At 35.1% G+C, this 11,956-nt stretch overlaps 1 protein-coding gene across 2 annotated transcripts in view; it reads left to right on the plus strand.

The window, feature by feature from the left end:
* mdga2 (MAM domain containing glycosylphosphatidylinositol anchor 2) overlaps positions 1 to 10,586 on the plus strand; it is a 380,573-nt gene extending 369,987 nt beyond the window's left edge. For both annotated transcript variants that reach the window (XM_031891457.1, XM_031891458.1), the window contains exons 14-17: positions 649 to 807; positions 2,392 to 2,522; positions 7,631 to 7,736; positions 8,792 to 10,586. In XM_031891457.1, coding sequence (XP_031747317.1) covers positions 649 to 807; positions 2,392 to 2,522; positions 7,631 to 7,736; positions 8,792 to 8,880 — 485 coding nt within the window. In that variant the 3' untranslated portion in view covers positions 8,881 to 10,586. The remainder of the gene's footprint in view (positions 1 to 648; positions 808 to 2,391; positions 2,523 to 7,630; positions 7,737 to 8,791) is intronic.
* Positions 10,587 to 11,956: the final 1,370 nt, after the last annotated feature.

The raw sequence follows: 11,956 nt of genomic DNA on the forward strand, positions 1-11,956 counted from the left end.
TACTGAAAAAGTAACATTTATGTTATTTCAAGATTTCCATGTCACATGCCATTCCCAATTGTAGATGGGGCTGTATAGGGGAATTTTCTACTTTTATCTACTTTGATAATCAGTGATGAGCAAAATTTTTTGCCAAGCATGGATTCACGGCAAGTTTCTGCATTTCACCATTGGTGGATTGTTTAGAAAAATGGACACAAGAATTTGTAGCAGAAAAATTAGCCACACAACAAAATAAGTTGTGTGAGTAAAAAACAATGACGGGTGTAAAAAAGTTGTTGCGCGCATCAACAAAAAATGACGCATGTAAAAAAAAAATTGCTGCAAGCAATTTTTTTTGACACACAGCAATTTTTTGGAACACTCGTATTTTTTGCACATTTTTTGCCAATTTGCGAGTCTTTTCAAAATTCTGCTGATTTTTTGGCAAAGCAAAATGAGACACATTCGCTCATCGCTATTGATAATGTTGAAGACATGAACGCGAAAATAGAGTAATTTTACAAAGCTTGCACAGTATAAATTAAGTTAGCCAATAAAAGGTACCACTTACTCTAATACTATTCAGTAGTAAAACGTACATTAATTTTGTAATTCCCTCCTGAAGCATGTCAACACTTTTTCATATACGTCTAACTTTTCTTTTAGGTTTCTACATGTACATAGAGACTTCTAGACCCCGGATGGATGGAGAAAAAGCCAGGCTTCTTAGTCCAATTTTTAATATAGCTCAGAAGAATCCATATGGATCTAGCAACACAGTTTATTGTTTTAGTTTTTTCTATCATATGTATGGCAAACATATAGGTACGTTATTTATGTCACTGCTGGCTTTTTAAAATTTGTTTTTTAAATATTGAAGGTGCTGTGCATATCTTTTGACTGGACTTTACATGCTGTATTCTCTGCCCAGTATACTGCTGAATGGCACTAATAAATGTGTTACAGGCAATCTCTGGATGAATAAGCTTTCACATTATGTGCACTTTATTCATAAGGTGGCTTGTTATATGTTCCTTCTTCCTGCTCAAAAATCTTTTTTTATCCTATGCCATAGGACAAGAGGTAGTAACAGAGACCTATACACACCGTGCAACTTTCTGCGTCAGCATAATTTACATTAGGTTCATTAATTTGGGAGCTCAAGGCAAAACTTTGCAAAATGTACCCCTTAACACATGGCCCACTTTTTTTGCAAATAGCCTGAAACCTTAAAATATTTATCTTTGATTGCTAAGGCATCACATCATATTTTAAAGTAGGACACTGGTCAATTTAAGGCTAAGTTCAACAATACCTGTATACTTAAAGACACTGACTTGTGGGGGCTTTGATTCTCTTGGTTCTATTAGAGAAGGCCTGTTGTGCCATCCTACAATAGAAAATGTGCTGGCTATAGAATTCCAAAGTTTTGTATATATACTGTTACTGAATGTTCCATGTGCCAATACTAGTATTTTTAAGAGTAAATAGCATTGAATAATATGTCAGAATATGTAATAATGGATGGTAAATATACATACTATGCAGGTGATGCACACTGAGAATAAATGTTTATAGTATAACATCCTGAAACAGACTGTTACTAGAGAGTATCTTACGGATTGCAAAAATCCCTGAGCACTGTAGATCTGTCAGTTGTTTGTTGTTCTAAAGCAGCAAATACTAGAATAGGTTAGGTTTTCATTCCTAATTAAATGTAGCTTCAATTGGTCATCCCCTGTGTAACAAACAAGTTCTTGAAGGAAAGAAACCTTTAGTCACTTTTGTCAATACAGAGCAATCTGGACAAGCAGTGTCATTTTAGTGATCAGATTAACCTCTTGACATGTACTGTAGCCTGATTGTTGTAATTTTCTCCCTTACAATGCCATTTGATCCTAGCTGAATAAGAGCTGTCATTCTAATCTTTCTTGGACCTCACATATAACCTTGCAAGATGCTGAGAGTCTTTTGAGAAATAGTGCGGTGGCCTGTTTAAAGCAATGGTATTTTACAATAGTGGCTGTGTATAAAGGTAATCAGATATACAGTACTAGAGCAGCTGAAGGGTAAAAAAAATTGTTAAAATAAACCTACAATAATTTTATTGCGCACTATAGTTTGTTATGTGTTTCATTCTGTTCTGCACAATTCTGTTTTAAAGGTTTTGAAATAAGCTCTTGTAAACAGTCACCAGTTGACCAGTAGCACAAAAGAATGAACAAGCTTCTTATGCATTTATGTAAAATAAATAGTACAATATAGTAATATTAAATCATTTCCAAAATCTTTTATTAAAAATATTTTTGCTTTTAATTTGTTGGTCTCTTTGTCCCAAGTCATTCATTTTAATATTCTGGATGCAAAGTAAGAATGACGTTCATCATTATATTTGTATTATATTTTTAGGAGCTTTGAATATATTTCTGCGCTTGAAAGGACAAACTAGCACAGATATACCATTATGGTCTGCAAAAGGAAATAAAGGTGAGCAGTGGAAGCAGACGCATCTAAATATACACCCAACGTCTTCATTTCAGGTATGGGCACAACAACATTTTTATTCAGAGCTTGTTAACATGCACATTGTTTTCCATTGTTCTAATGTTACATGGACAGAAGCAAGAAAAATTTATGTGTGGCATACATTTTTATTCATAATGTACATACAGCAGTAAAGAGATGAATTGTTTGTATTTTCTGTTTTATGAAGAATATGTTCCTATTCATTTTATTCATATTCCTTCCTGTTTTAACTCAGGATCCATGAATGTTTTGCATGTACCCCTGGGTATGCCTTTGGGTTTTAGGCTAGCATCACTGACAAAGATGGCTGGAACCATATAGAAAAATTATAACATAGATGCACATTTTATCGATAGATAGATATTTCTATCTGTTTTTCTTAAAATATATAGAAATACTGCTATGAAACTGTTCATAGCTTGTCTTATTGCAGGTGTTTAACCCGAGTGATGTATTCATAGCCATTCCAATCTATTGACTTCAAGTCTTGAGTGACATTTTTATACTTTGTAAAAAGAAATCCCGAACTGAAGATAGAAAATCAAACATCTGTCCTACCATGCCTGCAACTCAAAAAGAAATAGCAGTTTATAGCAATATTTAACAGTGAGGATGTAGTATAATCTGGCAACATTAACTGAGGTCCTGGGAGCTCTTTCATCACTGTCTTGTTAATCATGGACATGTGTAAAACATATAAATATGTTTCCTACAGCTTTTAAAGTCTTTGCAAGACAGCATGCCTTCTTAACTTGCCGGAATTACTTATTAATGTTGCTTTTTCATGATTCTGGACAAACAAATAAGGCATCCAGTGCCGTTAGGCATCTTTGTAAAAATGCTTCCCTAAGGTTTAAAAGTAATGGACACATTTTCTTCAAAAAGATCTTTTAACATTTGCTACTTTTAATGTTAGAATTCATAGATCCGATTTTTGGAAAATAGGATGCAGAGTTTAGTAATGTGAAAAGTCTAAATGAAATGTGTATATTTACAATTTGTGGAGACATTCTAGCAAAATGATCATTCTAGAAGATCAATGAGTGATATTACTTAGACTGATCCCAGATGACCCCAACAGTGCAATGCTCTGAACCCTATGCCAGATTTTAAATCTGCTGCAAAGTACAGAGCACAGCCATGCCCTGGATTGTCTTGTAATTTTTTTTATTTTTTTTTACCTATCAGCTAGGGGGTGGTGAAAAAATTTGGCAGTCCATAATGTAAAGGGGGTGGGTAAAAAGGCGGGCAGCATCAAAAGGGGCAGACCTATAATGCAGTGGTATGATGCAATGGATGGGTCAAGAAAGCAATTAGGGAGAGATTGGGGAAGAGAACATGTAAGATTGAAGAGGATTAGGGGCTTAAGTGGGTGAGTTAGGGATATTTTTAATACCAGTCCCAGCTTTGGCAGGTGTTTTATCAGCTAGGTCAGTAAAATTCTAGCTGGTGGCAACCCTGGCCCTGGAGGCAAGTGTCACTTCTTAGTGCTCTTGCACTTGCATCCAGGTCTATTGTACATAAGCTCTGTTATCTAGTAAGTGGGATATGCATCATACAGTACATTACAGGAATGGGATCCCTTATCCAGAACGTTCTGAATTACGGGAAGGTCATCTCCCATAGACTCAGTTTTAATCAAATGAGGAAAATATTCCCATCTTGGTTTAAAAGTAAAATGTTAAAACACCAGAAAAGCAGTATGCCCAAATAAATTAGAGCTTAATCATTCTGATAATACAGAGATATGTGTATTTTAAACATATAGATTTTCTCTTGTATATTCACTCATACTGAAGCCTTTGCTTCTGAGCAAAGGCTTATATTTGTAACAATTTTTAGGATAAGGCTGGTATGTAATTCCTGACTTTTACTGGTTTCATTATCGTATACATAACATAAGCGAGTTTGGACTTGTATAAAAAATGATGTTGGACTTTATTCCAAGGGGGGAGATTTACCAAGGCCCGAACGCTCTGAGCGTATTCTCGCCAATTTTTCCGCGCGTCTGCGCTAAAAATTCGGAAAGGCTCTGCCGATGTTTACAATGGTTCGGTACAAAAATTCCGTGACTTTCGGATCGCCAATACGATATTATCGTGACTAATACGATTTTTCCGTAAGCATTTTCGTGATATTTGCGATCTTCAGAAATTTTCGTTTCCAATCCAAATTTTTCCCATTCGGGATTCGAACTCGTGTTTTGATAAATCTGCCCCTATGTGTACAGTGTGCTTTATGTTTTTATATTTTATGAGTATGCTTTCTTTGTATTGCTAAATGTGAATGTCAATCTAAATGTGTCACACAATGTGAACTGTATGCATTTTAGGTTGATAAGTTACTGATATGTAGAATCTATTAATGGGAATCTTTCTGCTGAGTGATTTGACAGTATTTAGTAAGGAAATATAGACTGTGAACAAAACTACATCACACCATTTCTTTCCTGGAACATACTATATTTTTTATTAGATGGCAAGTAAATATGGTATGTGGTTACCATAGCTATGAAAAGATGGAGGGACTTGCTGATACAGTTACTTAACTGCTCCAGTGCAGTTAGCCTAAGCAACCAGTTGACTACAGGTTGGGCATAACCCATTGTAAATATTCCTTGCATATATTTCTGTAAACTTTATATATTATGTGAGCCAACATCAATGGTCATGTTGTTCATAGCAACCAATCAAATCTTTGCTTTTGTCTTCTAACTTGTAGGAGACCATTAAAATCTAATTGCTGATTGGTTGCTATGGGCAACATCACCGGTGATGTTGGCTTACACACTATAATAAATATGCCCCTAACCCTCTTGTAAACACTTATATGTTATGAAAGGCTATCTAGAAAAACTGTAAAAACTGAGCAAGTTAAGCTTTCATAAGTGAAGGGTTCTATGGGTATCACTTTGTATGTTACAGTTCTGCTATACTGTAGGTATTCTCTCTCCACAGCTGTTGCATTTGCTAAACCTACAAAGGGAAGGGTGACATTTTACATGTCTTAATAACTGCCCCTTGGCTACCCAATTTCCAACTCAAATTTATTTTTTTTAACCTTCTGCAATCTTCAATGTAAGATTCAACCAATAGTCTTAAGGTGCTGAGCAATTCATCTTCTTAGAGATAAGACTTATGTACTCTAGCTATGCCAAACCCAAGCTACTCACTATATGCAATTAGCCCTTAAAATGTTCTTTCAGAGCTAATTGTGCTAGAAGAACTGTGGACTTCCACTTCAAGTGGCTGTTAAGTGATTTTGTTACAAACAGTTTTTAATTTACATTGAAAACTCCATATACTGTATGCCATAGAGTATGTACAGAAATTGATACAGGTGTAGTTTGAATAAACATGATGCAAAGTGAAGGCTAAATATTTATTTTAAAACAGCATATTGTCCACTTCATTTCCTGAACACTGACATTAATATTCTTGATAGGGAATCAATAGTATATTTTGGAAATGCTCCATGATTTACCAAGATTGTTACTTTCAAAGTTATAAAAGATCCTTATAATATCCTAACTTTTCTGCAGTCCTCCGCTTGCCATGCATAAATTGACATTAATATATTGTAATTTCATAGCAGAATGGGACAGTTAATATATTTTAAAGTCCTAAAATATTATGAACATTTTAAGAGTTGTCAGAAATTCCAAAATGTCAAAATATTATCATAGTAGATAAATAAAATATGAGCCATTTAAGTCTGCTTTCACGAAATGTTTAATCCACAAATTGGTGATAAACTTGTCAGACTGAAACGATAGCTATATAAATGATAGGTTATCTCTGAGTAATATTGGCACGCATGTAGCAAACAATTTTTATGTGCACATATAATTAAGCTTCTATATATGAAAATGTAAGCATTTTGAATTAAAATGGATTGTAAAAGAAATAATAAGACAAAATTACCCAGTAATGGCCCCAAAATACCAAGCAAACTACAATAAATTTTGTACACAGTATTAACTCAAAGTTTTTCATAAATATTTTTATAGGACTGCATGAAATTGTTTCAGAAAGTCTTTTGCACGTTCGAGCTGTTGGTACTCTTTACAGTTCAGGGGCCTAGATATAGAGCATTTTGGCATGGAGCGGCAACAGAAGTTAAACAAATATTGGTAAAGTGCCAGTGATAGATTTTAGTCCTTGTGTCAGGAACATTAAGAGCAGACAAAGACATTCTCTTTGGAAACAATACAAGGGGTTCCCCAGGTCAAAACAATCTAAATGATGGACCATTATGATTTCCTCTGTAAGTGCATTGTTTTGTACTCAAGGTTGTAATGTAAATGCTTGGCTACATATTTATCTCTGTGCCTATGGGACATTAAGTTCAAGAGTTTTGCCAAGCAGGCACACTATTCTGGATTTCTGCGGCCATGTATTAGAAGTGCGGATCTGCAGATGGGCTTCATTGTTTCAAGAGTGCATATGTTGCATTTAGGGACACTTACAAATATTAAATGAGACTTAATAATAAAAATCATAACATTTACCCAGGCCCAGTAAACCATAGCAGTCAATCAGATACGTGTTTTTAAATAGCTGACTGGTAGGTTCTAAGACACACGGAGCTACTTAGTAGCAGCTACTTGTTATGGCTACAAAATGCCAGAAAAACCCTGCCATAGAGAATTGTCTAAAATTGCTAAAACATATGCAGAGACAGTTATCAGTAAATTATTAGCATTGTTTATTTTTGTAGCACAAAAGTAACAGTAAGTAGCTGCTACAAGTAACTCAATCTGTCTTAGCTCTAAATGCTACCTGTTGACTTTTTTGTTGACATTTTATCATATTAGCCCTGATGCTGTTGTGAAAGTAGGCCTGGTGAATTGAGGCAAACTTTTGAGGATTAAGGCATGAATAAGATTAACCCTTTAGTAATTTTGCCCCATAGCAGTGACCTAAATGTTCCTCCCATTTGACATTGAAAGAGTATACATTTTAACATTTAAATAAATTGCACAAAACTACAGAATGGCACCCATTTAGGCACAGCAGATTCCCCAAAGGAATTTCAGCTTAATCTGGTAACTTTATAAATAAGCTAACAAACATTTTAAAAACATTATTGATCTTCATTCTATCTTTAATTTTCATTGCAGCTTATATTTGAAGGAATTCGAGGGGATGGAATTGAAGGAGACATTGCTATAGATGATATATCTATCATGGAGGGGGAATGTTCAATAATAGATCAGCCTGATACCAGTACGTATATTTTGCGTTTATCATATGTATTATTACTTACTTTAAATTACCAAAAAATGGACAGAATGTTTTTTCCTGCATCCTTATATAAGAGCTGGCACATGAACAGATGTAGTAAAAGCAAAAATGTGTTTATTCACAGTTTGTAAGGCACATGCAATGGAATACACCACTCCTTTCTTTCACTTTCCTGCTCACACAGGTTTCTATGAGTACCTGCTCAAATATTATGATGATAATTCATCATTTGCTGATGTTTTTTCTGCACACTTTTATGATATTCAAATGGTATTTTCCAAATACCCTAAGGGTGAAGACACACAGAGTTAATCAGTAGAAGCTACTTGTCTTGGCTACTAAATGCCAGAAAAACCCTGCTATAGATAATACTGAGAATTGCCTCTGCTAAAGCACACATAGAGACAAGTATCAGTAAATGATCAGCATTGTCTGTTTTAGTAGCCGTGACAAGTAGCTGCTACTAGTAGCTCTGTGTGTCTTCACCCTAAGGCTAATGTCACATGTGGCACTGGCAGAGAAAATGCCCTTCTGCTACCATTCACCCCATGTTTAGTAACAACTGGTAGGCATGTTATCTTCATCAGCCCCATGTTTAGTAAGAATTGGCAGGTATATTGTCTTGGAGGGGATTTCAGCCCAAAAGCATGCAAGGTAGAAAATCTGTTGTTTGTGTATAGTTACATGCATATACTGTCGCTGTCAGTGCCCAATAAAAACCATGGCAAAAGACAGCAGGTTAGTGGTGTCTCTGTTGGCATTTTTACACTGGTTAAGACATTTATGAATCCATATTCCTGTAGTCTGGTGTAGAGATGATTGTATTTTGACGCGACTGTGCCTATTTTGACCCGACCACAACTTTTTTGATGCACAACTAATTTTTTTGTGGCGGATTGTTTTTAAGAGCAAGAAGTAGCTGCTGGGCTGTGTTTGAAGGTGACCTAAATTGTAGCTGACTCTTTATATGCTTGCTTTATTGAAAAATTTAGTTATTCATTCAATACCAATAATTATTATTTATTTTTTTATTCTAGCTCCATCATCTAGTGGTAACGGGACATTCATACATATATGGCTGTATCCAGTTTTCCTTTTCCTCTCTGTTTTAAGTCATCAAAGGTGACCATATCCTGGCAGAGGCTACAAAAGATTCCGTAGGCACCAGTATGAAGAAGAGTCTTTGTAAATGGACATCTGAAAAACAAACTACCAAAGAGTCCTTCACTAAAGCACTGGGAACTAACCGAACGTGGAATATAAATTATTACAAACTACACAAGACCTGCAAATAGAGGAGATCTTGAAGTGCTTCTGTGGCTATTGTGAATTCACTATTATCTGATTATTCTCTTTAAAAAGGGAGTAATGAAATTTCTTGTCAAAGCACAAAGTCATGGCTGGTTTTGTTTCAAATGAATAGTTTGCTAGTTACCATGGACACCTAATGGCCTGCCAACTAAACCTCACAGTAAACAGGGTACGTGAAGATCTGGCATTTATTTTCAATCCAAGAAGGTTTTTAATACAGAGTAAAAAAAGTAAGCCCTTTTGCCTTGGCTGCCTCCATTCAACACTCAAAGCTACACAGAACACTTGTTTCATATTATCATAGCTTTGCTTAATGAAAGGTATTCTATATCTTTTTGCATGCAAATGACTCCAAGAAGAGCAGCCCTGTCCTAAAATCTTCATCAACCTGCAGGATTTTGCTTGTAGCCACTGGCACCAAGACCAATTCATCAAGTATAATAAATAAACCAAACCACCACCTTTTATAAATTGCCAGGAAACCAAGTGCCTTCAATTAAACAAGCCTGAAAAGTTAGCTAAATAAGCTTGCACTGCTGTGAGTGGTTTGTGGAATATAAACTATTTTATAAGCAAAGTACATCCTATGGGTAGTAAACCACAGGCCAGATTAAAAATACGCTGTCAGAAGAACGTTAATTCATAAGTTCTTGGAATTCAATTTATTTTGTCTCACCTTTTTAAACAGCCATGGCCTTCTCACATGTTATCTGTTTGTCAGTATCTACTATCTTTAAGTCAAAATTGGACAAAGTAATTTTTCAGATTACCAAAAAAAAAAATATCGAAGGTGGTTTGAAAAGTTATCCAAATGCTCTCCACTTTTTTATGGAAAATGATTTCTTACTTATCTACATTTGAAATGAAATCAGTCTGATCTCAAGAGGAGAAGCAGAAGAAGCTCTGAGTATATAAGACTGCAATGCGAGTGACCTCTAACGAAATGCTGGGTCTGAACAATAGTCTTCATTTAAACAATTTGAGGGTTTATGCCTCTGCCCTTTAATCAGACTCTGTGCAGACTGTGATATAATATTTTATTATGTTGGCAAGTTTGGAGAAAAAAAAATACAATTTTACATAAAACTGTAAAAATGACTGAGCTACCTGATTATCATACCTTAACCAGCCACTTTTTCAAAGCATTGTTCATGTCCCTTATACTGTTGGCTATGAACATTTTGAATTTTTTTTTTTTTTCCTTTTAAATTATCTAAACATTTAATTTCACTTCAGATATTTTATCTACAGAAATGATTTTATGTTCTTTTAAAAATGGTGGTTGCAAAATGTTATGCAAGTAATTGGGCTACAAATAAATAATAAAAAATATATAACACTGCAGAAATTGGTTCAAAATAAAAAAAAGCACAAAGAAAATTTAGTAAATCCATGACAATGTTTTAGTTTTTTTTTTTTTTTTTAATTCGGTAGAAATGTTTGTGCAGATTCAGTAACTCAACTGAGAAATACTTTTACAGCTATGTTCAATAAAGCCTCTTTCCAGGTAAGGTATAACAAGTGGTCTATTGGTCATTTTTATCTATGAGACTACGTCATCATTTAGTCTTTTTTAATATGATTAAAGTGTCACAATATATGTTAGCAGTGGTAGCAATCATGGCTCTCAAAGCCATTTAAATGCTCATTCGCCTCTTCTTACAGGGACTGTAAAAGCATATGCTATATAAGTGGACATATCTAACTGCATGAATTGGGCCTTGGTCTTGGTGAGATATCATATTATGACAATATTTAGTTATGTTGGGTTGAAAAACCCAACATACTGTTCTTCGACTTATTTTTCCACTTTTTCTTATTATTATTATTCTTAGCGCCAATTTTATAAATGCTACTCCTCCTTCAGTTTTAAGGGTACAACACTCAAACGCTCCACACTTCTTCACCCTATAGTGGACCAGGTTGCTTATGCTTTTCTAAGTGATCCCGCCCCCCATTTTTTTGTGGCGCCACTCTGAACACCCCAATTTTTCCATTGACTTTGTCAGGGAAGATTTTCAAACTGCTGCCACACTTACAGCTTTGAAGCTACACCCCCCCCCCCAAACTTGAGTAACATAATAACGGGGGTATCTAGTATAAATAAATTTAAAGCAACTGGACTTGTTTGGTAATCATTGAAGACGTTTCACTACTCATCCGAGCAGCTGAAACGTAGTGAAACGTCTTCAATGATTACCAAACAAGTCCAGTTGCTTTAAATTTATTTATACTAGATATACCATGACCTGGATGAATGAAAATCTTCATAGACATAATAACGGGGGAATTAAATTTTACCCATTGACTTTTATGGGGAAATTGAAACTGCTGTCAATCTTGTTGGTGGAGCCACCAACAGCCAATCAAACTTCACCTATCAATTTTTTTTAATTTAAATTTAAAATGCTGCCTTTCTCACACTATTTATGTCAGGGTTCCCAAACTTTGCACAGTCAGTCACTGGCTGACTACATATTCAGGGTTAGAACAAGTGGGCAGAGTCACCAACAGCCAATCCATTTCCACCCACTACATTTCATTGGTTTATATTTAAACTGATGCCATTATTTAACTATTAATTCCAGGGTTGTTAAACTTTCCAGAGTAAGTCACTGGGTATTTGCCGTTCAAAGTAAGAAAAAAGTGAGCCACCAACAGCAGTTTTCGCAACAGCACATTTCGCCTATTTACTTTCAATGGTGAAGTGTAAAATGCTGTCAGTCTCATAATTTTGATGCTAAAGTTGGTCACTGGGGGTCTGCAGTTCAAAAATAAGAAAAGTGGGTTGGGCCACTAACAGCCAATCAAATGTCGTCCATTGAATTTTATTGGTTTTAATTTAAAATGCTGTCATTCTCACATTATTTATGCCAAGGTGCCCACTGTTT

The sequence above is a fragment of the Xenopus tropicalis genome, chromosome 8 (assembly GCF_000004195.4).
Source record: "Xenopus tropicalis strain Nigerian chromosome 8, UCB_Xtro_10.0, whole genome shotgun sequence".
NCBI lineage: Eukaryota > Metazoa > Chordata > Amphibia > Anura > Pipidae > Xenopus > Xenopus tropicalis.